This window comes from Mauremys mutica, chromosome 7 (assembly GCF_020497125.1).
Source record: "Mauremys mutica isolate MM-2020 ecotype Southern chromosome 7, ASM2049712v1, whole genome shotgun sequence".
Taxonomy (NCBI): domain Eukaryota; kingdom Metazoa; phylum Chordata; order Testudines; family Geoemydidae; genus Mauremys; species Mauremys mutica.
Genome location: NC_059078.1, coordinates 48,125,257 through 48,152,235, shown reverse-complemented (window position 1 = coordinate 48,152,235; position 26,979 = coordinate 48,125,257). Strand labels below are relative to the sequence as shown.

The 26,979-nt window shown below is 53.5% G+C and overlaps 1 protein-coding gene across 2 annotated transcripts in view; it reads right to left on the bottom strand.

Annotated features, from left to right (window-relative positions):
- Window positions 1-2,903: 2,903 nt before the first annotated feature.
- Window positions 2,904-26,979, bottom strand: part of SEMA3G (semaphorin 3G) — a 104,629-nt gene continuing 80,553 nt past the window's right edge. For both annotated transcript variants that reach the window (XM_045024754.1, XM_045024753.1), the window contains exons 5-16: window positions 26,421-26,511; window positions 25,763-25,879; window positions 25,049-25,191; window positions 17,847-17,961; window positions 17,243-17,312; window positions 15,985-16,129; window positions 14,462-14,693; window positions 9,887-9,978; window positions 9,188-9,229; window positions 7,936-8,161; window positions 7,160-7,299; window positions 2,904-5,458 (exon numbers count right to left, since the gene is read on the bottom strand). In XM_045024754.1, the coding sequence (XP_044880689.1) occupies window positions 5,000-5,458; window positions 7,160-7,299; window positions 7,936-8,161; window positions 9,188-9,229; window positions 9,887-9,978; window positions 14,462-14,693; window positions 15,985-16,129; window positions 17,243-17,312; window positions 17,847-17,961; window positions 25,049-25,191; window positions 25,763-25,879; window positions 26,421-26,511 (1,872 nt within the window). In that variant the 3' untranslated portion in view covers window positions 2,904-4,999. The remainder of the gene's footprint in view (window positions 5,459-7,159; window positions 7,300-7,935; window positions 8,162-9,187; window positions 9,230-9,886; window positions 9,979-14,461; window positions 14,694-15,984; window positions 16,130-17,242; window positions 17,313-17,846; window positions 17,962-25,048; window positions 25,192-25,762; window positions 25,880-26,420; window positions 26,512-26,979) is intronic.

Genomic DNA, 26,979 nt, shown 5'->3' with positions numbered 1-26,979 from the left:
TTGCAGTCAGGATTTCACTCATGAGGAGCAGGAGCAGGGTCAGTTTCTTTCCTTGTGTTCAGGTGCAGGGGAGGGAAGGAGCTAACAAACAGGGAAGAGGAAGCTATGGGACTGGTGCCCACCCACTCCCCAGCCACTTCCCATCCTGAGCTGCACGCACAGGCCAGCTCTGGACATCACAGCTCTCGGGAAACGGGATGAGTGGGAGACAATGGGCAAGATCTATGCTCCAGCCCTCACTGTAGGAACAGTAATGAAATGTGTCTGTGCCCCCCCCCCACACACACACACCTGGTCCGGGAGCAGTGTCACGGCTGGGGGAATAAGGGGGACTGGGGCCAAGAGCAGAACCACAGCTGGGGGCTGAGAGAGAGGGCCAGCAGCTGCAATGCAGCCAGGAGTGGGGCCAGTGGCTGGGAGCAGAGCTGGGGGCAGAACGGAGGCTGGGGGGGATGCTCCCTCCCTGTGGGGGCTGGCTTGAGCCCTGCCGCACCCCCCTGGACATTCCTTCATGCCCCCTAGGGGGACATGCCCCACAGTTCAGGTACCACTGCTGTAGGGAATGCCTGGGTCCCTGCAGATTTCTGAGCCTGGCTGAAAACCAGTTCAGTCACCAGGTGCCCTCTGGGAGACAAAATAAGAACTGCTTGGCTGTGTGTCATAGGACCCACACTGCTAACAGAGAGTCTCCCTTAGCTCAGTGGCAGGGCTCTGTTACCATCTAAGTCCAAAGGTCCACACTGACAGCTGTTATGGGCCTAGATTAATTATACTACTAATACATTTTATAGCTGGGGACGAGGAGGCTTGCATTTCCCCAGATAAAGGTTTCACCTGGTTTCCTTACCCCCTTTTCCTTCCTCTTGCTTTCGAGGCTGGGGAGAGCAAGGTCAATGGCAGAAGTATGCCTTCTCCCCGACTGGTCAGCACCCTTCTCATCTGCTCCCAACTCCCTTCCTTTGGGTGGGCTTACCTGGGCCAAGGCTGCCTTCCCCATCACAACCGGCCTGTCCTTCCAGCCATAATGGAGGAGAGGCTATTTATAAAATAATTCCCTCCCCTGGGTGGGGTTATGCAAATGAAGGGGTGGAGTTAGACAGCCAATATATAGCTGAGAATTGGTGCAGCTGATTGATTGGTTTTACATGTACTTGACTTTGATTGGAAGCTTTCTGGGGCAGGGTTCTCCTTTTGGTTGTGTTTGTACAGCACCTAGCACCGTGGGGGTCCTGGTCCATGACTGGGACTCTGGGGTCCTACCACAATACAGATAACAACAACAACTCTGTACAGGTGTCAAGGACTCAGGCCCCTTAGCACCGCAGGCTGCTCGCTACCATTGGCTGCTGGCTTCCAGCCCCCTACCCACACGGTATTGGACTGTTTGTTATTTTACTCTCTTTCCTGCTCACTTTGCACATTATCGCCACTTTCCAAAAATAAATGCCCCGTAGCTGCACCCAAGCCAGCTGCAGGAACGCGCTGATTGTTGGACTCTCTCTCCTCCCCCCACGCTCAGGCTACAGGGCCTGTCCTCAAAGCCCTAGAGGAAGGTCAGCCAGTTACTCATAGGAAGTAGCTAGGGACGGCAAAGATCATTGATCCGGCCCCTGTAGAGGCAGGAGGGAGTTCCTCATCACAGGGCGTGTCAGATAAATATACTACAGTATTACACAGGGCTGCACTCCCCTTGTTACAGTGCTCTGCAAAGCAGCACCGAGCTCAGGGGTTTCCCACCCTTCCACCCCAGTATGTCGAAGCACCTGAAGGAATTCAGCCCAGCAATCGTCTGGGGTGGTAGGTCAATCTCATTTTACAGATGGGGAAACTGAGACCCAGAGCGGCTCAAGGAGTGACTCCCCTGAGGTCACGCAATGGGGCAGTGGCAGAGCGGGCACTAGGACTCCCAGTGCTAGAGTCCAACCCCTACAGCACAGTAGGGCTAGCTTGGTGTAGCAGACAGGAGAATCCAGCCCTTGCTCTGTGGAACTTGCATTGCCCATCCTCCACCCCAGCTGCTCACATTTTCCTCTGTGGCACTGGTGCTTTGGAACGTGCAAATCAGATGCACGTGGCTCGCTGTGTTTAACTAGGAACCAGTCTGACCAGCGCCAGCACTCAGCTTTTTCCCCACTCCCACTCTCCCAGGTCACCTTGGGTAAAGCAAATATTTTACACTGATGGAAGCCCTCAAAGCAGGGCTGGAGCATGGCCTTTGTGCATGGCTGGAGAGCATTAGCCTTGGGACAGGACAGGCAGACACCACCATTCAGCTAAATAGCATAAAGGCTTCCCTTCCCCACAGCTGCCCAGCCAGGGCAAGCTAACACAGAGACCCATCCCCTGGAGGGACCCCAGAGAGGGCACAATAACCCGGAAGCCAAGAGTATGGGGGAGGTGGTTGGTGCATGGCCCAGCAGAGAATGAGCAACGCTTCACTACCCGGCTGCTCTGGGCAACGGGGCAGGCCAGTGGACGCCCCAGGCCAGATCAGGATGCCCTTCCTTGCTCAGGCACCCTGGGCAGTGCGTACACCAGTGACTCCTCTACCAGCACCCATGGAGGAAGCTCCTAGGTGCTGGCAGGAAGGATGCATGACCTGGCCTTAGAAAACAGGGCAAGAGTGCATTTCTTCTGGGTGAGTCAGTTCTCAGCGCAGCCACAAACTCATGTCACGGCAGGGCTGCATTGCTATCCCGCTGCAGCATGCTTGGCTTTGGGAACAAAGTTTTCATGCTTTAGGCTCCCCTGCCATTGCGCGCCCGTAGAATTTCCATTAGCACCCAGCTATATAGGGCCTATGACACACATTCAAGACAGAGTCTCTTCTATTCTCATACCTATTGTGTCTGGCCTGGCAAAGGGGAGTTCATAGGTGGTGTAAAGCCAGCATAGCCAGTTCTTACGCCACCCCTCCCCAGCATAGGCATGTGGCGGAAGCACTACTGCACTCTGGCTATTCTTGGCTGGCCAACAGTCCCTCTGAAAGGGTTGTCAGAGGGTGTAAATCAGAGCAGGCCCTAGGCTGCTCTAACTGGCACCAGGGCCAAGCGGAAAATCAGGTTGCTACAAGTGGCTGCCTGGTGGTCCCTTGAAGTGGCCAGGTCAGGTTGAGTGGATTCCCAGCTGCAGCAGAGATCTGATCCTATGATTCCCAGCTAGCAAAAGGCAGCCAGAGATCTGTACTAGCCAGATCGTTACAATACTGATCAGCCATTATGCTGGCACTCTCTCTCTTTGAGGCTGTATCTGTGTTGGGTTTGAGGTCAAGCAGTCTGATTTGGGAGGAGACTACAGAGAGCTCTAAAGGACTAATCCTAGGGGGGAAAGCCCCTAATAAATCAATAAATACATAAGAGGATCAAATCCTGACACTTAGACTTTAGCTGCCTAGTCACTGGAAATATGCATTACTCTAGCAGGAGTTGGAAAAACTCCACCAGTTCAGTTTCACAGCTGGAACTGCGTTGTGGAAGCAAACATTAATTTCAGGCATCGCTCACCGAGACAACGTTCAGCACCGCAGCCAACCTCACTCAATGACCACAAAGGCAAGTAACTCCCCATCTGCACTTCTACAGCAATGGGCTGGTTTATTTGTTCAGAAAACTGATGGATTTCACCAGCAGTCAGTGGATAACGGGTCTGCGGAGGGGATCGCCTAGTTCGGGGATCTGCAGGGAGAGACGGAGCCTTTCAGCTCTAGGTCACTGGCTCAGTGAAGACACCCTCATTCCTTAATGGGCTGTAGGTGGGTGAATGCTGCAGCGTTCCTCGAATGGGTGAACCCTATCATGCCGCCGAGCGAGCGAGGGAGTCCGCGGCCGGGTGGACCCTGCCACGACGCTGAGCGGGCGGGGCAACCCGCGGCCTGGTGAACCCGGCCACGCCACCGAGCGAGCGAGGGAGCCCGCGGCCCGATGGACCCTGCCACGCCACCGAGCGAGCGAGGGAGCCCGCGGCCCGATGGACCCTGCCATGCTGCCCAGCGGGCGGGGGAGTCTGCGGCCCGGTGAACCCTGCCGCCAAGCGGGCGGGGGAGTCCGCGGCCCGGTGACCGTTGCCGTGACACCAGGCAGTAGGGGGAGTCCATGGCCACGTGAATGTTGAGGTGTGTTCTGTAACTAAGGGCATTCCTGACAGAGCCTGAGGCCACATGTAAAGTGATTAGCTGGGCCCCCTTTCTGACTGCTGCCCAGTACCAGGGTGGGGAGAGACAGCAGGGTTCCTGTGGGAGACAAATAACGTTCAACTCCACCCTAGTGACAGTTCTGTCCATAACTGGGCCAAAACTCTGATGAGACTCACTCCTCCTCCCCTGAGTCCCACAGCACCGTGGGAGATGGCCAGAGGAGGCAGACAATATCCTACTGAACAGCCGGTTGTGGCCCCAGCTGGGTGTATAGGAATTGGCTCTTCTCATTCTCCGGGGCACTCAACCTGGCTACCCCAGCTCCACACCGAACCCACCTAGTCATCCCGATGCTGTGGGTGTAGTGGTCTTTTCCTTCTCTCCCATCAGGGACGTAGCCAGCTCCTGCTTACCAGCCTCTCCATCAGCCCTTCTGCTCTGTATCACCCTCCCTGCCCCGAGCTGCCAGGCTCCTACGGAACATCATGCCCTTCCGGGGCTGCGCTGAGGGTTGTGGAGAGCCCCACCATGATCGTTCAATGCACCTGCAGCCTGGCTGGAAACAAGACATCCTCAACTGGGAGAGATGCTGGGGTGGGGTGGGAAATAGATGCTCTGGTGGGACGGGGGAGCTCCCAGAGCCGTCTCCAGTGCTGGAATCAAGAGATGCCCCGTGCCTCCAATGGTGAATGTCTCCAGACTCAGCCATGTGGCGAGACAGCTCCTGGCTTGGCAGGTCCTATTGTTAGGGCAGCATGGACACTGTTCCTAGCTGGGTGGATTGTCCCTTTCAGGGAGGGGTTTGTTCCAGTAGGTCCCTCCTCTCTCCCATCTCCCCCCTCGTGTACGCCCCCCTCCCTTCGGTCTCTATGTGGCCATGGCCTGCCTGGGCATCCGGTTCCTCTCGTGCAGCTTGGCCCTCCCTTTCTTGCCGGCATCCATGCCGCTAAGTGCATTTTTGCTCTTGGGGGGCTTGGCCTTGCGGCGCTGCCGGTCGCCACACCACACCCGCTCACAGTACTCCTCCACCTGGTGCAGGTTGGCGTAACCAATCAAGTGCATGATGTCCTTGAACCAGGCCCTGTGCCCCGGCGGCAGGCGGGGCTCCGGCACCAGGCAGGGTGGGCGAGGGGACTCGTCCTCGTGATCCCGCTGGAAGATGTGCTCCAGCTGCTGGCTCTCGATCACCTCCAGCGTGACCTTGGTGACGGTCTGGGTGAAGCCATGCTCCAGGCTCTTGCAGTAATAGGTGCCGGCATCTGGGCGGTACAGCTTCCGGAACAGAAGCCCCTGCTCCGTCTTCAGGATCCGTTCGTCCGTCTTCACCTGCAAGCGACCACACGGCAATCAAACGTGGGAACATAGGGACTGCTGGGCTGGCTCTGATCATGAAGCCACGTGATCCTATATCATACCTCCCACAATGCCAGTTCCGACCACCGAGCCATGTAATCCCATATCCTACCTCCCACCTCGCTGGCTTCAACCACTGAGCCACGTAATCCCACATCCTACCTCCCACCATGCTGGCTCCAGCCACCAAGACACATAATCCCACATCCTACCTTGCCGGCTTCGACCACCAAGCCACGTGATCCCATATCCCACCTCTCACCTCGCCAGCTCTGACCCCTGGCCTTCGTGATCCCATATCCCATCTCCCACCATGCTGGCTCTGACCACAGGTCCCCTGGCACCCTGCCCCCAGTCAAAGGGAATCTGATGGCTTCTGTGGCTTCCAGACATTCTCCCCAGCCTTGCACTCTAAGCAGCCTTCCACCCTCCCCTCCTCCATTACAGCAGCGCTGGCAGGCTTCCATTGGCTGGCCAGCTGCACCGGGAGCTGGGGCAGAGAGATCCCGCCTCCAGGGAACATCCAGCAGGAAGGCTGGGCAGGTGGAGGGAGCGGAGATGGGGCACTCGGGGATGCAAGTCAGTGGGGAAGCAGAGCGAAAGCCTCGGCTGGCCTGGAGCTGATCATCAGACAGCAGGGGCTAAATGTGTCAGAGGGGAAGCCCCAGGATGATCTGGCCCCGGGGGCTGTGTGCACCTCCCCACACAGAGCAAGGGCTGCCTGCAAAATATCCCGGCCACTGTCACCCGTGGAGGCAATCAGAGCCAGAAAACCCTGCCTGGGGTGGCTTGTCGAGAGAGGTCCCCAGAGAACAGTTGGCTGCCATGGGTGGCGGGTGGACCCCCCTTCGGGAAGGCTAGCCCCATGGCCCCATCCCTTCTGCAGGAGGCCCCGCCCCCTGCAGCTGGAGCCTGGAGCCTCGCGCCCTGCATCCCGTGGTCTGAGAAGCCCCTGGCCAGCTGGAACCCTGAGCCTCCCCTCCCCCACTGCCAGAGGCGCTCCAGGCCGGCCCCAGCTGGCTGACCGATCCGACCCCCAGCTGGCTGACCGATCCGAGCCCTGGCCGGAGCAGCCCCAGCCACGCTGGCAGGTCCGGGGTCGGAGCAGCCCCAGCCGTTTCCCACAGCAGCCTGTTATATCTGCCGCCCATGTCGGCTCCCCAGTGCCAGCTCCATGGGGCTACCCTGCCAAGGGAACCAGCTCTCCTGCATCTGCTTTCCTTGGGCATGGCTGCTCCTTCCTACCCCCTGCAGCCCACTGCTGATGAGGCCATCTTCTACCTGCTCTCATAGCATCAGGCGAGTCCTGCCCCAGGCCCAGAGCTCATGTAACGTTCACTGAGGAGGCCCCTGCAGGCTGCCTCATCAGACAGCGAGTAGCTGCTCAGCGTGTAGAGAATGTTAGAAACCCGCTCAGACAATGCTCCAGCGCCTCCCAGCCCTGAGCACAGACCATAAGAGAACACGAAGGGCAGACGACAGCTGCAGGCGCATGGAACCCTGGGCAAGAGGCAGCTCATCGACTGGGAGGCCAAGAGGGGCAGGGAGGACTCTGCTCATTGGACTGGAAGCTTTTGGCAATGGGTAAGGGGCACCATGCTGGGTATGGGGGTGGGGTGCTCCAGGAGGCAGACTGGGAGGGGGAGGCATGGGGGGGGGGGAAGGTCACCTCACCTCATCTCTTCGCTCATCGTGGGGTCTCTGAAGGAACCACTGCACGGTGGCCTGGGGCGACTTGGGGACGCACTCCAGGAAGGTGCTGTTGTGCTCCGTCCCATACACCACCTTCTCCTCGGCGCTGTCAAAATCATCCACTGGTGGAACACAGACGTTCGCTCAGTGCCCGAGGGACGTGGTGCACCCCAGGGAGCAGGCAGCCAGTGCCAGCCACCACCCACCCCAACCCTAGGGGACAGCCCTGACTCCGCTCAGGTGAGGGCCTCTGGCCTTGGGCCCAGAGCATCTGGACAGACCCCGATGGCCCCGTGCAGTGCTGGCAGGGCACGTTTGGCTGGATTTGCTCTGTGGGCAGGGGTGGCTTGTCCCCCATCACCATGTGGCACGACATCACAGGGACAGCTGGTTAAGAGAATCTTCATTTGTGAGCGCAGAGCCCACGCTCAGTGCCTCTGACTGGGACATGGGTGCAGGATGTCTGAGCTGGGCCAGGGTGCTGCATGAGTGACCTCCCTGCTCAGCGCACATGGAAAGCTCGTTGGGGCAAAACCACCACCTGGAGGTAGGTGCTGTTCAGCTCAGGATCCCAGCTACATGGGAGGACAGCCCAGGCATTGCCACGACACCAGTGGGCAGGAGAGTCCTGGATGCCTAGCCACTGGCTGGCGCCTCTAGACCTATCTGCATCCAGCCACTGGGCTGCTGAGTGGGAAGCTAGCCCCTCTCAGCCACGCGTGGGCTGGGACACAGGCAGAGCACATGGGCCACCTTACCGGTCAGGTTCTGATCCAGACACTGGTGCACGGGGTTCCCGGTCCGGATGTCCTGGCGGCGGAACCGGCGCTTGCTCGACGCTTGGTATCTGGTGCAGGAGACGCCATCCCAGGCGCAGTACGGGTCCCGGGCCAGGCAGCACTCGGCACAGGCTGTGCCGTAAGTCTCGCACTGGTGCAGCTTCACCTGGGCCACCCCCACACGGGAGCCCACGTAGAGCATTTGCTGTGGGAGTAAATGGGAACAGGCTGGTAAACAATAGAGGGGCTCTGCCTAGAGCCCAGCTCTCCACGATGATCCCATAGCAAACAGGGGCTGGGCAGAGCAGTGGGGCTGGGGCACTCTCCCCTCCCCTCCCCAGCAGGAGCCAGCGTTCAAAGCCTGCCTGGGGCCATATAAGGCTAGTCTCTGGAGACTGGCACCGTTCTGCTTGCTTTGGGTTCAGGCCCAGATCGGAGAGATTTGTTATTACAGACAAAGACTGAGGCGCCATGGGAAAGCAAGGCCTGGACTAGCTGGGGTGCTGCAAGGACATTGGCAGAGCTGCGTGGGGAGCCCAAGGCTGGAAGCAGTAGAGAAGGAGGGAAGTGCATTGGTGTAGCTTGGGCTGGGGGTGCAGGACTGGAGCAGCAGGGCGGGCAGGGCAGGACAGAAGCATATCAATGGGGCTGTGTATGGAGGCTAGTAACCAGCCAGGCAGATCCATCAAAGAACAATGGATGGATGATGCTCCCTGCTCATCAACTCCAGAGTTCGTTTCCAGGTAGAAATAAACACTCCCGAAGGAGAGGAATTTCCACTGGGTGGGCAAAGAGGGCGGGACTAGGAGGGAAGTGGCAAGAAGGGCAACCAAGATTTTAGGATAAATATGAGGAGAGTTTCCATTAAGCTGGGGAATGGTCTTCCAAGGCATCTGACGGAAGCCCCATTGGGTGGAGACATCCTGCACTGGCTGCTGCGATAGACAGGATAGCTTAACACCGTGCTTCTCACACTGTGCTCCCCAGAGCTGCTGCAGCCACAGCCACGAGGCATCTGCCAATCTTCATGCACTGATGCTTCCTGCTCGGTCTAGGCCAAGCCGGACACTGTTATGGTTTCCTGGACTTTAAATACTGGTACACACATCCACATCTGCCCCCAGCGTCTCTGCTCCCTGCACAGCCCCTTTGTGTCCATCTGTGTCGAGCATGCGTGCGAGCCAGGCTGGGTTCTGCCCTGCATTTGTCCCACCGAGAAGCCACTACTCACTCGTTTGACAGAGATTTCCATGGTGGTAATGGGCGTGGGAGCCTGGGGGAGGAAGAGACAGCCCTCAGCTAGGACATGGCACAGAAACGACCCACCCTCGTCTTCAAAAACTCCACATTCTGTCTGTGGCATCTTCAATCCTTATAGGTTTATTCAGCTCCCTGCCCACTCCCCACTACCCCCATCATAATGTATAGCATTTACTGCTTCCTAGGGCTCACACATCTTTACTAACACAAGCAAGAACTAAAGCTTCCCAGAATAATGGAGCCAGCCCCTTCCCCCAGCAGCCCACCCAGATCAGACCGGCTTCTCCAGCCCCTTCCCCCACTAGCCCAGCACTGAGTTCATTTATCTATGCCAGCATGAGAGGAGATCCCAGCCCATGGCGTGCACTGGAGACGGTCACACACACAGCTCACGTGCGCACACACTTACCCAAACGGAAGGCGCTATGCCACACCCCGCACATACAACAGTCACACACACAGGCTTACTCATGCAGCAGGTGCCACGTATGAAACTGTCATACACAAGTGTCAGCACAGGTGGTAATGTAGTTTGCATGGATTGTACATGCATATTATGTGTGTGTCATTGATTGCACAGACACACTCCTATATGTGGCACACTCAGACACACATGCACAAACATGCAAGCACACCACTATCATTCACACACATGAGCCATTTATCGCACCTTAAAAACCTGCAGCTCCTCCAGAATGACTTCTTCGGCTGCGGCGAAGTTTCCTTTCTGAAGGGCTATGACCTTCAGTACTGAGCCGGCATCTGGATGGTAATAGAGCAAGAGCATTGACAAAAGCCCTTCACCTTGGCATCCTGGCCATCACTGGCAGCGGGGGCAGATGGAGACAATTCCTGCTGTGACACCTGTTATTTTTTGCACAACCTGCATACAAGGCTAAACTCTTCACCATCGGTTTGCATCCAGGGCCAAGCACCAGAGAACTGTCCTGCACCACAAATGTCAGGGCCTGGACTCACGAGGAGGCAATCACTGGTTTTCCCTGCTAGGATGTTGGAAGGGGTCCCTCCCAGCCAGCTGGACAATGACTCACACAAACAATTACAGCAGGCCCCTTTCTCCTACAAATCTCAAAGAGCTTTGCAGATGTGGTGAGCTGGGGAAACTGAGGAACAGGGAGGCCAAGCGACTCCCTGGCAGGTGAGAGGCAGAGCCAAGACTAGAATGCAGCTCCCAATCTCTAGACCATGCTGCCCTCCTATCAGTACAACTGTGTGATCTAACGGGCTGTATCTTCAGGGGCTGCTCCTAGAAGCACGGAGGGTCAGCTGGGCTATCCACAATGGCTGCTATCCTGCCACGCAGAAATATTATTAACAACAAACTGGGTTTGGCTCCAAAATGTGCCTGATAACAGAGATTATTTCCGCCCGGCACAAGTGGCGCTCAGAACACAGCAAGTGCCTATCACAACAGGTCCATGCCGCAGCTGGTAGAGTGAACCAGTGGCTGTTCCATTTCTCAAGCATCCCTTAGGGCCGGCTGTGAAAAGTGTGGGAGAGATCGGTATCATTTGTATGACTAGCATGAACACCTGTTTATTTCTCATGGAGAGGGCATCGTCAAGCAGTCGCTCATATGTCCCAGGAAAAGAGCACAATGGATTCAGCTAGCCAGCTGACACTTACAAGACAATGAAGGGGGTGTTCTCTTTGATGGCTCCCTTGCTCAGGTGAGCTCACCAGATGAGTTTGACAAGGGGACGGGGGCCCCCCATGAGTGGAGACAGAGAACAACGAAGTGTTGTAACTATTGGGCCTACAAAATGTGCCCCTACTGTAAACTCAAACACAAAACGTGAGTGAAAGTTCAGAAGATGTTATCATAACCTATAATTTTTTCCTACTTGGAAATTAATCATGAAAATCAGGCTGTTTTCAATAAATGAATATTATAAACAAGTGCTAGCCAACCAGACACAGAAGCTGGATTAGTGCAAACAAAAAGGACTTGCTGACATGATTCAAGGTCTGTTGAACTCATGCTTGGTAAAACAGAAGATGTGCAACAAGAAGTTAATGGACCAAAACTGGTGTGACAGACCTTAGGCCTAATTAGTGGACAAAATAACAAGTGGGGAATGTACTAAGTCTCCCATTTTTGTCCTTTTTGGGTTTGTTCAGGGGAGACTTTGATAAAAACATTTTCAGTTCTCTCTCCTCTCTCCTTCCCACCTTGCATCCCAGCTCGCCTCATCTCATCTTCCCTCAGCTCATCCTCAAACCTGCCAGCAGTGCAACTTCCTGGATGGAAGGCTGGCTGGCCTTGCTCTTGTTTAAGGAACTTTGTTTTCACCAGTGAGTGCTGAAAGTCATCACATTCTCATGACATCCAGTCCTCAGCCTGCCAGTGTGGATATCTAACTGCCAGCATCCCAGAGACATGTAAGATCCTGTTTTCGCCTCCCTTCCTTGTTGTGTTACATCGTGTCTAACTATTTCTTTCCTCCTCTCTTGGCTTTTCATCGAATCCTGAAACCAACTAAACAGCATCCACCCAAGCCTGCCCTGCCTAAGGAAAAAGGATCCAACTAGATGATGGCCTTGAACCAGATTGTAACTAATGAGGGTCCAAGCAGCAGGTGTCATGACCAACTTGCCAGCCAAACCACCCACTTGTAACTAACCAGTGGTCCAGTGTTCTGAAAACTTCAACCAAAGCCATATTTCACCCATCTTTTCTATCCTGTCTTTCCTCTACCTTGTGTGTCTGCCTGTCTGTGAAGCATAGGATAAGGGAACGGCCACATCAGGATTCAGAGTAAAATGAACCTTTTCCTTTTCATCAAAGAAAGGTTGTTCTGAAAATAAGAGTCTGATATTTTGACTTCAAGAGGAGAGATACTTTGATAAGGTCTGACTAAGTTCGTTTTGCATAATCCCTCAGCCACAGTTTCAATAGCAGTGCTTGTTTGAACTTTGTGCTCTTTCTTGTGTTTAATCAATAAACTTTCAATTTGGGGTGTTTGCCTAGTAACCAAGTAAAACCAATGGCTCTGTTTAAAAACAGTCCCAAACCTGCCTATTACTGCTTTAATGTCGGACAGTGACAGGATTTATAAACACCTTGAATTCTTTAGGCCTTTCAGATCAATATCAATACAACAGGGGCCTGCCCAGTTTTAAAGAAACACCCTCCTTGAAGCTCAGGGGAGGCAGGGACCAGAGGCAGCATTTGCAGGGAAGCAGTCGGAAAACCAGCCCCAGAAGCAGAGAGTGCCTGGAAGCAGCCGGGCCTGGCCTACGGTTGCCAACCCTCCAGGATTGTCCTGGAATCACCGTGAATAAAAAGATTGATCTTTAATTAAAAATTATGTCATGTGATGAAATCTTCAGGAATCCATCCAACCAAACTTGGCAACCCTAGCCTGGCCAAGCATTGAGAGAAATGCTAAGGTTAAGTCAGACATATGCATGTAAGCCTTCTGTTGTTTTAACCCTTTTCTTTGGGAATGCTATGTTCCTACGGATCAATAAATAAACGTTTAGAAGAAGGTGCTTAGAGTCACTGCATCCACCAATTGGTCACAGTTCCCTTAGGGAAAGCTCTTACGAGTGTCAAAGACAGCTGGACCTGCAGAGACACCAAGGTTGCTCAGCAAGGGTGCTGATGTTGGGGGGCCCAGAATGAGAGATGGGGGGGGATCATGGGATTCCAGCCTGACAGAAGTGGAGGCATAGGGCCTTGTAGCGAGGTGGTGGGATACCCCACAGCCCCGCTGAGAGATGGACCTCCTCTAACACCAACGTGGGCGGAATCACTGGGTCCTTTACCCGCCTCTCAGAGGTCACAGCACAGACCTGGAAGTATAAAAGCTCACCGGCAGAGCTCAGTTGGGAACCAGCCGCTGGAGAGGCCAGACGTCTGCGACCGAGCTCCCTCTGGGGAGACAGCAGAAGGCTGCAGCCAGCCTGAGGTCGCACCGGGCCGGCCGAGCCTACCCCTCGCTCATTACCCTGGCGAGGACTGGCCGAGCCTACCCCGCGCTCGTTACCCCGAGGAGGACTGGCCGAGACTACCCCGCTCCAGCTACCCCGAGGAGGAGCCGAGCCTGCCTCTTGCCCGCTACCCCGAGGAGGAGCCGAGCCCGCCTCTTGCCCGCTACCCCGAGGAGGAGCCGAGCCCGCCTCTTGCCCGCTACCCCGAGGAGGAGCCGAGCCTACCATCTGCTACTTACCCAGAGGAACCGATGGTGTTTGAGACCGCCGGCGACGCTACCACAACTCAGGTACCCTACGAGGGGGAGTGTGGAAGTGGCCCGGGGGCAGCCGACCCCAGTCTGGCTGCAACAATGCCAGAGCCTATGTCAGTGTGTTGCGGCCAGGATCCCCACTGACAGCAGCGAGTCTTTGCCGCTGCTAGGGCCCCGGGCTGGGATGCAGTGGAGTGGGAGGGCCTGCGTCTCCCCTGCCATCCACTCCTTGGGTGGCAGAATCCCCCTTTCCCTGGCCTGGAGAGGCTAGGACCTCCTGCTAACTGACTATTGACTCAGCCCCTGCTCAAGGGCCTGAGTCCCTGACTGTTTGTTGGCTGCCCCGCCCTGAGCTAGGGCCTGGGCTGTTATTGAACTGCTGACTCAGCCCCCGCTGAAAGGGCCTGAGCCCCTAACCGAGTGTGCGTTGTTCCCCACGACCGCAGAGCCATTGGCCGGCGAACCAGAGCGAGGCAGTGAGATACCCCACAGCCCCGCTGAGGGACGAACCGCGGCCAAGCCGCACTACAGGCCTGTTACTGGAAAAGCGAGATGGGGTTAATAATGGAAATACCAGGCCCTGGAGTGACCGTGCGTAATATTAGCTCTCTGAAAAGATCATTTTATGAGTCTTCTCCAGACACCTTCAAAAACAAGGGTGTGAATCACTTACAACTCCTGGCCTGGGGTAGGGCACCTTGCCCTCATACGCTGCCCACCTGGGGGAGACTGAAGAGGGGTCAAAGATGCAGCTAACCCTGTAACTGGGACAGCTGGTCTATTCTAGCCAGCTACCCAACAGCTGGTGCATGTTCAGCTCCACTGAGGTTAGCAATGTTGGCAGGCCTGGTGTAGACAGACTGACGGCACCATAATCAACATGGTATTTTGAAAGGCCTGCTGTGAGCTGCAGCTGAATTGACCAGGGAGGACAGCCCAGAAGTGGAGAGCCAGGGGAGGGAGCAAAGGGAGATCTAGCAGGAAATGGCTGGCCTTGCTGAGGCCTGGGGGTTCTCCTGTGGGCGCCAGCTCACCTGTCCCGAGAAACATGACATCATACTGCCCGTCCTCAGCGTCCACCCGGTCCACCACGATCTGCCGCAGCCGGTGCTGCAGGTTGGTCTTCACCAGCACGGGCCGACGGTGCAGTGGGTACACGGGCCTATACATAAGGGGGTGAGCACGGGCGAAATGCAGGACCTCGTCAGGGTAGTCCTTGGTGGAGCCGTACTGCCGGCTGGGTTGGTTGGTGGTTTTACTGGGACACTGGCATGAGGCAGAAGAGACAGCGTTTCAGCCTGGCATTCCTGCTCTGCACCCCTGTGCCATGACACTAGGAGACCCCACCTACAGCCTCCCCATCCCAGTGCTTGTGAGCCACCTGCTCGGCCTTAAGGGCCTTGGGAATCTCTACTCCCTGATGCTGTCTGGGTTTCTACGTCCTTCTCAAGCTCAGATCCATCCTGTTAACAGCCCAGGTGGAAGGATCATTCCCATTAGCTCCCCTGTGTTATCTCCTCCTCCCCTGTTCAACCTCAGACATGGGCTAGCCCCCAGCCCCTCCTCTGCTGTCCTTCCTCCCCCGTAGCCTCAGCTCACTCTGCCGCTGGCGCAATGCTCTGGGCTGCGGGGCTGTGAGCTCCTGGGGCAGCACAGCTGCAGAGCCCAGCCTGACCCGGTCTCAGTGCTGCATGGTGGTGGCAGCAGCGGCGTGGCCCGGCTCCAGCCAGGTAGCGCAGCTGTAGCGCCACACCCAGCGGTGCTCCAGGCAGCGCAGTAATGGGGCAGGGAGCAGGGGGGTTGGATAGAGGGCAGGGGAGTTTGGGGTGGTGGTCAGGAGGCAGGGGTGTGGATGGTGGTCAGGGGGAAACGGGGTTGAATGGGGGTACGGGTGGGCAGTCAGGAAGGAGGGGGGGTTCGATGAGGCAGCAGGGGGCAATCAGGGACAGCGGTTCTGGAGGCAGTCAGGGGACAGGGAGAAGGGGTGGTTGCATGAGCAGGGGTCCCTGGGGGGATGTCAGGAATGAAAGGAGGGGTTGGGGGTGGTCAGAGGACAGGGAACAGGGGGGGTTGGATGTGGCAGGAGTCCAGGGGGCGGGGGGCAGATAGGAGGTGGGGGCTGGGCCACGACCCCCTCCCCTAACTGGCCCTCCATACAATTTACGAAACCCAATGCAGCCCTCAAGCCAAAAAGTTTGCCTCCCCCTGTCATAGACACTGCTCTGCCTGGGAATAGTTCATTTGCCTCAATTAAATCCCAAAGTGGGTCCCACCTCCCGAAACGGATTCTGACGATGGTCCCTGAAAGACCCAGGAGGAATAACTGCTGGGAAGTTCGTGCCAAGACAAAGCCACCACCCCTTGCTGATGCCAAATGGCAGCCCACCACCACCAGCGGAGGAAATTAACCAGCCTTGGCCCAGAGGGTGAAGCGAGATGGGGTTAATAATGGAAATACCAGGCCCTGGAGTGACCGTGCGTAATATTAGCTCTCTGAAAAGATCATTTTATGAGTCTTCTCCAGACACCTTCAAAAACAAGGGTGTGAACCACTTACAACTCCTGGCCTGGGGTAGGGCACCTTGCCCTCATACGCTGCCCACTGGTGATCCGGGCCATCCTTATGGGCAAAGGGCCCATTGAAAACTTCCCAGATGTCTGCCATGCGGTACACGCAGATGGCAAAGCCTTGGAAGACGTTGCTGAAATGAGATGAATTGGTCCAGGGTGAGGATCCATTGTTAGCCACACACACACACAGGGCTAGCAAACCCTTCCTATTAACGGTGCTGGGGACCTGCGCAAGAGATGGGTGTATTGAAGAGGGATAGAATTACCAAACCAGACACCAAATCCAAAAGCTAACTGCAAATCCACGGGCAACAACCCGCCCAATGAGATGGGGCTGTGATCAGATCACAGTATAAATCCCTGGAAGACAACGTGCTGAATTCAAACTAAGGCGGCCACTGTAAAAAGTATAAACATTCGAAACAATAAATATCATGAATGTTACAGGTTAAAATAAGTGAATCCTAGCTATTACAAAGGCTGGAAAAGGTCAATTAAAGTAACGAGCTAAAGAAATCAAATGCCTTCATACAAACCCAAATCTAGGCATGAGAATGTTCACATTAGACATCCCAATAACAACCTTATCTCTGACCCCAAGACCTAGCAACCAAGAGGCGTGGTATTGCCATTTTCAGGTTACAGAAAGCCTGCTTTAAAAGACTGAAAGATTTGCTTTGAGATATCAGGTATTAATATTTTAACTGTATCTGCCTTGCTCCAAATTACATAAATCACCCTCTTGAAGGCATGTTGTACATGGATCTGTCCAGCACTGTCCATTTTGAGTCTCAGATTATGCAGACATTGCACCAAGGACCCTATTTGGTATCTACTATTGATCCATAACTACAACGTATCTATCTGTAGGACCTCCAAGAGCTACGGCTATTTATACCAGCTACGGCTATTTATACATATTTACACCAAAACCAACCCAGTGCATTTGCATTATTCATCATCCTTATGCAGCTGACCTCTCCTACCATTGCATAGTTACTAGACAAACTATCTCTTCTCACTTAGATTATACGCATTTTAGAGGGGGACTTTCTTTTCCCACTCTGTTCAGCACCTAGCCCTCTTGGCCCTCCCACAATGTAAATAATAAACAATAATACTACTGAGCAGCATGGGGAGAAGGGTGGGGATTGGTGGTGTTGGAACGGCTGATGTTAATTTTGGAGTGACAGGAGAAGGCCTTTTGTTCATTATAGAAAGTGAGAGGAGCTGTGAGTTGTTACCTGATGGTGCTGAAGAGCGCATAGATCTCAGGGCTCTTCCCATCTTTGGTCCTCAGTAAGAAGATGTCCTCTATGGAAGAGAAGGCTGGTCACCCTGTATATCAAACTACCCCCTTCCGCAGCACCCCACACCCACCCATCTACTCCTTGATGCTTTCAGCATCTTGCTGGCTTGTCAAGAGCGGAGTCCCAAGGAATACAGCAGCCTATCCCCCAGCCAGTTCCAATCAATAATTCTCCCCCCCCACCCCGCATCTCCACCTGCTGGGGGTTGGATGGGTGGAACAGAGTGAGGCAAGCCCCCACCAAGATTCTCCCAAAGAGGGGAAGGCCAAGCTGGAGAGCATCTCTGGACTCCACGGCATCCCAGAGGCAAACAGCTGGATCCCACTCTTGTCCCCAGAGGCCCCAGGTCAGCAGCCCATCCCCATTCAGCAGAGCACTTGCGCCCAACTTCTAGCACAGACTGAACATTTAGGGCTTTCTCCTTCCACCCACTCCTGCCTAGTGGCCAAGTGAACAGTCCCCTGGCCACACACATATCAGACGTCCCCGATCCCAGAGCCCCACAGCCAGAGAGCGTACGAGCAGTTGCTCCTCTTACCCAGTTCATCAAAGTAGGTGTCTATCCCATCAGGACCTGGGACGGAGCACACCAGACGGGCTTTGTTGAAGGTGCTCCATTTGTTGACCAGCACCCGCTGGCCGCCTGCATCATTCTGGAAGGAGAAGGGACGTCACTGCACACACCTGGAAGCAGCCTGATAAAAGGTTAGCTTAGAGACAATGAGCTTAGGCGGTTTGAGCCACATGAGCAGCCACAGAGCTAGTTTCTCTAGAGGGGACAAGGTCATGGTACCTTGACAGGAGACAATGGGAGATGGAGGATACTGCTTGACCTTCAGCTCAGATGGGATTATTGCACGCCAGGCCAGGGAAACACTGCTCCACCCCCCAGATCAGTGACTATAATCAGGGCCCAAGGAGACCACTGTTGCCTGGGGGAAAGGAGGACCAAGCTGAGATCCATGGAGCACCCAAAATCAATGACCACTTTGGCTGCATACTTCTAAAGTCAGGGTCCCAGAAATGGAGCCACAGATAGTTTGATGCAAAAATGTGACCCTAAGTGACTTGCCCAAGATCACACAGTGAATCAGTGGCAGGTCTGGGAACTGATCCCATATAGGCCAATTCCCAGTCTGGCATTTTAACCCCCACACTATCCTTTCTCCTTTTCCAGGCCAAAGCTTTCCATAGCCCCTCCTCTTGGCTGAGACACACAGGGGATACAGCACCAATAGGAGAAGCTTCCTATTCCCTAGAAAGGAACAGAAGCAGATTATGGTAACAGGTGTAAATCCAGAGTCACTTAATGGAGCAGCTCTGGATTGACACAAGTAGAGCTAAGATCAGAATCTGGTCCTCCCTGGAGTCTTTCCATTAATGGTTATAAACATACACAACGCAAAGGAAAATGAACATCACTGGGGCATTCAGCCGGAGTTCTGAGCTTTCCCTGTTAGGGAACCAGGCATTCATTAACCACCTCTGCCCAGCCTGCTTGGCTGAGTTAGAAGGGAAGTGCCTGCTTCTTAAGGAAAGGGCTGGTGTGTAGAAGTGGAAGATACAGATTCTAGGCCCTGCTTTGATTTCTTGCCCCTCATGAATCCCAGCTTGGCCTGAGTTTATCCACTGGCCTGTGCCCAATGAACATTCCTCTCACCAAGCACAGCATGTGGCCTCTGATGCAGCACCCTGAGATTGTTTCTGGGATCCCCTATCGGGCCATCCCTCGGGCCAGCTCCCTGTCCAAGACCGCATGCTGCCACTGGGCACGTGCAGAAGGGTGAGCTTTGTATCTCGGAGGCATATGGGGTTTATGTAAGGGCAGAGCTAGTAATCCTGACTCTGGGTGATGTGTATATAATATATCTTCCTACTGTATTTTCTACTGCATGCGTCCGAAGAAGTGGGCTGTAGCCCATGAAAGCTTATGCTCAAATAAATTTGTTAGTCTCTACGGTGCCACAAGTACTCCTGTTCTTTTTGCTGATACAGACTAACATGGCAACTCTGAAACCTGTCACACAGCACTGGGCAAACTGAACCTACACCCCAATCCTAACCTGCAGGCCCTGGCTATTCTGGCCTAAGACCCTATACCATTCTGTCAGTGCACTTTAATCCTGCCCTGCAGCCCCCCTGCTATTCCAGCCCTGGCTCCCCCCACAGCTCTGCCAATGCCTCTCCAGCCTGGCCTGCCGCCCCCTGCTATTCCAGTGCTGGGATCTCACACTGCTCTGCTGATGCCCCTCAGTCCTGCCCAGAAAACCTTACCTCCTGGAAGTCTGACCCCAGGCCTGTCCTGTGCACAACCAATCTAATGACCGCACTAACTGAGAATTGGCCACCAAATAATTTCACCAGTGACCTCAACTGGGTTTAAATCGAAAGGTCAAATCCTCGGCCCAAGCTCAATCCTCTTTGTGACACTCCAGCTATACAAAGGGGCCTCGAAGCTGCACTCAGAGGGTAGCTGGGGATTGCCTTGTATTACAGGAATCCCTTGTGGCCCAAGACAGGGTAGCCAGTTGTAGATACTATGGTAATAGGAGTTCTGTAAGGACCTAAGATAGGAACAATCCACTATCCATCTAGCGACATAAGTTAGAGCAGCTGTGGGGCACCTCTAACTTGTGCCAGGAGCCAGTTCTGCCCTAGCACTGGAGGAGGCTGAGACGTAGCTCAGAGACACAATTACTTTACCCCACACTCAGCTGCACTGAATGTTAGCCCAGCACTGAGCCCTAGGTCTGCAGGGCAAGGCCAGTGCACTAACCCACTAGGCCAATTCGTTAGCCAGTGCAGATGACCTTTTGCACACGTGCATGTATATTTTTCGTGTGTCCAAGGCATCGTAGGAAATATATAGTCAGTCAGTTCTTGTGCCCACTCCAGCCTCTTGCCCAAACAAAGAATCCCACTCCAGGTAGGGACTGATCAGTCCAATAAATAACCTCCTTGTTCCTGTGTCTCAGGGTTTCTTTCTGGGGTTAGAGCAGGAGCAGAGAATTCTCAGCCGACAGTGTTGCTCTGTTTGGATGGAGAGCTGCCACCCTCTCCTCCAGTTCACGCTGCCCACGGCCTGTTCCAAAGCAGCTGCTTCCACGTTGAGCAACTGCTGATGCTGCCGGCCGACAGATGTTTCTCTTCGCCTCCCCGGGATCTCTGGGGCCTGCTAACTTGTGCTTGTGAATGACAGGGCCGGGAATTGAGCCACCACCTTCCAGGTGTTGTAGCAATTCCATCACAGTGCCTTCCTCAGAGCCCACACTCCGCTCCAGCCCCTGATTACTAACAGACTTCCAAAGGTTGGAAAGGAAGGGCAGGGCAGATTTCATCCCTCTGGGGCCGGAGAGGGCAGAGAATTCAGAAATTCCAGCTCCTCTTCAACAAGGTGCTTCTGACACTGATCACGGCAGGATACAACGACTAATCACAGCCAACAGAGTTGACCCCAAAGCAAGTATGTGGATAGCACAGGGAGACGGCAGCTCAGCTAATGGTCTCTGGGACTGAGAATCACTTACCAGTAGGGACTGGCAAAGCCAAGGATGGGTTTAGTTTTGTGAAACTCCGCTGATCAAGTCTTGGTGGCTTGGATCCAGATCCATCCACGGGAGCTTGGATAGGTGGTTCCAGGTTTGGCCCGTCTTCATCCCTGGTGTTGCATGGAGGCCAGTGGCCACGGGGCCTAGTGACATGTAGCAGTGAAATGCATCCATCTATATGTTAATTTTGCTATGTCACCGCAGCTGTGAATGCAACAGGTGGGCAGTCTCATGGGGTAGAGAGCTGTATGGCTTGACATCTTCCTTACCCTGAACCACTCGAGCGAACCTATCCAAACAGCACGCTGCAATTCCAGAGGTGGGGTGGGGGAGGGACAGCTGAACTTCAATGTTCCATATAGAGGGCAGGGAGGGAGACCGCCGTCACGCTCCATGTGTGTTACAGCTCAGCCGATCGCACAGCTAATGTGCATTCAGGGATGGGGCCTCCACTGAGATGGAACATGCATTCATCCTGCATATGCAAGTAGGAAGCCCCTGGCTGGAAGTGCCTGATCTTCTAGCTTTTATTTCCTTCTGCCAAATCCAGAGCAGGACTGTGCACAATTCTCACCACCAGCAACGGAAGAAGGAAACAATAATGTCCACCTGGAAGTTTTCACACAGCTCCCAAAATATCCTAATCCCCCATCAAGGAAGAAATCTGTCCTTTCCCCCCTTCCCCCACAACAAAGATTCCTGGGAAAAGTCTTACCATGAAAATTGAAGATTTTCACCAGGGTTAAATTTGTGAACAGTCACCATTTCTGGAGGGCAGAGAGAGGTCAAGAGGTGAAATGTTGCCACTTTCAGAACACAAACTGCATTCCCTAGGGACTAAGCAAACTGTGACCCAGGATGGAATCTGCAAATCCTCACATGGAAGTGGCCCACAGCACTGCCACGCAGGCTACCTGAGACGGAGTGGGACTCAGAACCAGCAAAGCTGAGCCACCAAGCAAAACAAGAGAAGAGTATAAAGAATCAGAGGGGTAGCCGTGTTAGTCTGGATCTGTAAAAAGTGACAAAGAGTCCTGGGTCCACAAAAGCTTATGCTCCAATACGTCTGTTAGTCTATCAGGTGCCACAGGACTCTTTGTCGAGTATAAAGAAGAGACTCAAAATCTCAAACTCTCACAGGATGGGAAAACCATTGCTAACCAGCTCTACTGAGCACAGGATCACAATATGAATAAACTTCAGAATTGTTTCCTGTCCTGAAAGAGGACAAAAGGTCATAATCTCATAAATTTTCATGAACTGATAATCCAAAAAGAATTTCAGATCAGGACAGCGGGTCAATCAAAATGTTTAATTTTGATCATTTCATTTCAAATTCAACCTTCTTAAAATGCTTTAAACTTTTTTTAGTATAAATTAACAAAAATTTCAATATTCAAAATTGTTTAAAATCAGAAGATAAAATTTCTCACTTAGAAATAGTCAAAAATGGGACATTTCAACAATTAAAAAAAATTGAATCAGGAGTTTCTCTTCAAAGCAGACTCATAGACTTTAAGGTCAGAAGGGACCATTATGATCATCTAGTCTGACCTCCTGCACAATGCAGGCCACAGAATCCCACCCATCCACTTCTATAACAAACCCCTAGCCTATGTCTGAGTTATCAAAGTCCCCAAATTGCGGTTTGAAGACCTCAAGCTGCAGCTCCAGAAAGTGACCCGTGCCCCATGCTGCAGAGGAAGGTGAAAAACCTCCAGGGCCTCTGCCAATCTGCCCTGGAAGAAAATTCCTTCCCGACCCCAAATATGGCGATCAGTTAAACCCTGAGCATGTGGGCAAGACTCACCAGCCAGCACCCAGGAAAGAATTCTCTGTAGTAAACAGCTTAGGTTTCAAGGAATCGACATTTTCCAGAAACAACATACACTTTTGTCTGAAAGTTCTCAACCAACTCTAATTCTCAGCCACTCGTGACCAGACCTCCTCAGAGATGACCCAAAATCTTTTGCATCAATCACCACAGTCCATCAAAAGAAGAGCAGGACTTCACACCACAGAGCTGTGAGTTGAACTTTCCGAATTGTCACGATGGTATGTGGGCTCACTGTGCCCTCCAGGTCTGGAGCCCACTCCAGGCAGAGTCCAAGAGAGTGCTGAAGTGGCCCACAGCTCTGACAGGCAGGCTGCCTGAGATGGAGTGGGATTCAGAACCAGCACAGATGAGCCACCAGGCAAAACAAGCTGCAGTAGATGGAGAATGGCCTCAGGGATGGCTCTGGCTAGTTGCAGTCAACGGGGACCCTCTCACTGCACCAACTTGGGCCATATGATGCCACCCAGGACCTACCTATTCACACAGTCCCATTGAACTCACCAAGTAAGGCATTACTCAGTGGGAAATGTCAGAATCTGGCCCTTTACCATGCTTGCTGTTGCTGTTCCAACCCAATTAAAGTCATTGTAGTTTAAATTTGAGGCATGATGAATTAATTGAAATCTGGGAGACAAAATCATGATTGGTGTGAAGGATGGGATCACTGTGAAGCCAGACGGCAGCGCTTTGAAGCGCTAAGTGTAGTCAAAGCGCCAGCGCTAGGAGAGAGCTCTCCCAGCGCTGTCTGTACTCCACCTCCCTGTGGGGAATAACGGACAGCGCTGGGAGCCGCGCTCCCAGCGCTGGGGCTTTGACCACACTGGCGCTTTGCAGCGCCGCAATTTGCAGCGCTGGAGAGGGTGTGTTTTCACACCCTGCTGCAGCGCTGCAAATTTGTAAGTGTAGCCAAGGCCTGAGAGTTTCCACTTGAAATGTCAGCTTCAATCCTAGAGTGACCAGATGTCCCAATTTTATAGGGACAGTCCCAATTTTTGGGTCTTTTTCTTATATAGGCTCCTATTACCCCACCACCCCGGTCCCGATTTTTCACATTTCTCATGTTTCTCGTCAAAGGCTTCAGTGGGATTTTTGTGCCAACCACATTGAAGAGACTCATGAAGCAGAATTCTCCTAGCCTTGACTGGAAAAGAGTCATTCTCAGCCTTGAGAGATTTATGTGACACTCAAGTACCAGGTGATATGGAGTGTGAGGCCTTGACTGAAGTGCTTAGAAAACACCACAGGTGACTTTGGTCGTCTCACTCCTGAAACCCAAATGGAAGGAGAAAGCAGCTTTTATTTCACAGCTAAGTCTGAAAGAGCCAGTGCCAAAGTCCATTGAAATCAGGGAGGAAGTGCCATGGGCTTTGGATCAGCTGCTCAAGACCTGCCACTTTGGTGGTTAGGAATTTAGGAGACCTGGTTCAGTTCCCAGCTCTGCTACAGACTTCCTGTGTAACCTTAGGCAAGTCACTTCATCTCTAGGTCTTGGTTGCTCATCTGTAAAATGGGGGTAATAGTCAAATTTTCAGCAAAAAACAATCAAACAAACCCCTGAAATATTTTGGCTGTAAATGAAGGCATTTTGATTCTGAAATGTCACTGTGATGCCTCATGGGAGTTGTAGTTCAGATGCCTAATGCTTCCATTCTCTTCTAGGGGCCAGGTTCCCTAATAAGACAACATCTCCCAAGGTGCATCATGGTCTTACCTTGGGGGGGGGGGGAGGGGGAGAAGCAGGGAATCATAGGCTATCAGGGTTGGAAGGGACATCAGGGGGTCATCTAGTCCAACCCCCTGCTCAAAGCAGGACTAATCCCCAACTATTTTTTTTGCCCCAGATCCCTAAATGCCCCCCTAAGGATTGAACTCACAACCCTGGGTTTAGCAGACCAATGCTCAAACCACTGAGCTATTCCCCCTCCCCATGGGATCATGGGAAATGAAGTCTGGCTGAGACACCTGGGAGAATGGGGGCACAAGGGACTTGAATTACAACTCCCATGAGGGACCATGGCAGCATTTCTGAAATGAAATATTTTGGCTTTGGTGAAAAAATGGTTTTCCATGGAAAGCAGACTGTGAAAAATCACATTACATCAAAATCCCCATTTTCCACTGAAAAACATTTTTACCAGAAAATTTCTGACTGCCCCATTGGGCACCTTTGGAACTTTACCCAAATTTGTTTTCATAATTTACAGAGGATGGGGGCAAATAGGAGTGAGGAGATTCCCCCATAGCCCCCCCCATTAACCCCTGAAGACCCAGTAATGCTACTGGGGGGTCCCACCACCCAAAACTCATCAGAACAGTCACTCCAATGTCAGCACACATCCTCTCCCATGACCTCACCACACAGATTCGCCCAACGCGGCTGAAGATGGCGTGGCCTTTGCCATCTGACTCCACTGCCTTCTCCGTGAAGAAGAAATAGACCTTGTCATTGTCCCGGTCGTCATTGTCTGGGATCAAGTAGGCGGCCACAAACTTTGGATCTGTGTGAGAGAGAGCCCAGAGCAGAGCTAGAGCATACATGGAAGAAACATGAAGGGCAGCATCCAGCCCAGCACTGCGCCAAATGGTGCAGGCCCTGGGAGAGACTCCGCTGCGAGTGTGGCCGCCTGTAGACTCACATGTCCTGCCTGCAGAAGCAAGCAGGAAGCCCACAGCCAATCCTGTAAGAGAGGAGTTCTCAAACTCGCCGGAATATGGGCCACATCTTAGCAGGCCATTGTACCATGGGCCAGTTCTGACCTCCTCAATTCACCATTGGACAGCCTCCCGCCATGCCTCCCCTCCCATTGGCCACTGCCCAAGCCACACCCTCCCTTCCCATACACCATCTACCAGACCAATGGCCCCTCAGCCTGATCATGCATACTGTGGCCTTCTGCACAGACCTACAGTGAGCACTGCATGGTGGGGTGGGTGGCATCCAGGGATTGTATTAAAGAGGAAGGTGGCTGCAATTTGCTCCATTTAATACCAATTAGCCGTGACTTCAAGCTCTAGGGGTTTTGCCAAAGTGCCCCCACCCCCAGGCAAAGTCAGAGAATGTGCTTTTACCATTCAGCAGGCGCTGATCCATCTCAGTGCGTAGAGATGAGTGGGACCCCATGCTGCGGAAGATCACCGAGTCCCGGCCCAGGAAGTCTGCGGTGAGGCCTGTGTACAGCTCCCCTCCTGGGAAAACAGCCCCACAGAGAAAATAAAACCCTACAGCACGGCCCTGTGGACTGCAAACCCATCTTGGAAAAGGAGGGCAGCAACCTTGCAAAGGGGTTGGGTTATCTATATGCTGTGGAAAATCTATGGCCTGATCCAGGTTAGAGTCCCTGAGAGGGGAAAGACCCTGATCTGGATTTCTGTGCCCACCTGGAATGGACTCTGTGGACTCTGGAAACGTGGACTTCAGATACTGGCTCTAGCCAGGGAAGAATCCTGAAGTAGATTTCTAACTGGTTATAAATTACTCCAGGCCCAACTATGCTGACTAAGAGTGTCATGTCTCATCCAGGCTGGCAGCTGTCAAACCCCACTGTCCCTAATACCACTGCAGTTGATGATCTTCCATAATAATTTCTCTCCAGTCTGTGCTTTAGCAGCAGGGAGCCAACTGACCTGAGATCTCGGGTTTACGAGGGTTCCTGTCAGGGCAGCTCAACCCTAAGCAATGGATCAGTTGTGGAGGGTCGAGTCTTTTGCTGACCAGCAGGACACTTACCAGTGAAGGTGCTTGCAAAGGCCCTGTTGGGCTCATGCGGACACTTGCCCCGCCCATTCTGCACGCTCATGGGATCCAAGCTGAACACGTGCTGGGAAGAGGAAGGACACATGATACAGGGTGAGGCGAGACAGAGATGCCACCAGGCTTCCTAGAACACAAGCTGGGTCAGAGATCTCAGCTGGAGTCCAGAAGCGATGCCTAGGGGGTGCTTGTAACTGAGACTAGAAGCCTGCAGCTTGTCTACGTGGGAGTAAGATACACACTGGAAGGGATGGAATAAGGGTGTGTGCGACACCGACACTAACACAGACTTACTATGACTGCTCTGAATTTGGCCCCATGGGTCTAGTTCTGGGCAGCTGGAGGAGTGGTCTTGGCCCTTGCAGCCTGGGCATTCTACATCTCCCAACATTCCTGCATGGCATCAGAGGATGCTGGGCATCTGACAGCGCTGTATGCCAGAATCTGGGGGTGCCCCTCCCCCCAACACAGCACTGGGAGGGGGGAGGCTCTGCAGCTGAAGCCTTTCTGGCTCTCCTCCTTAGAGTTTAGTCAT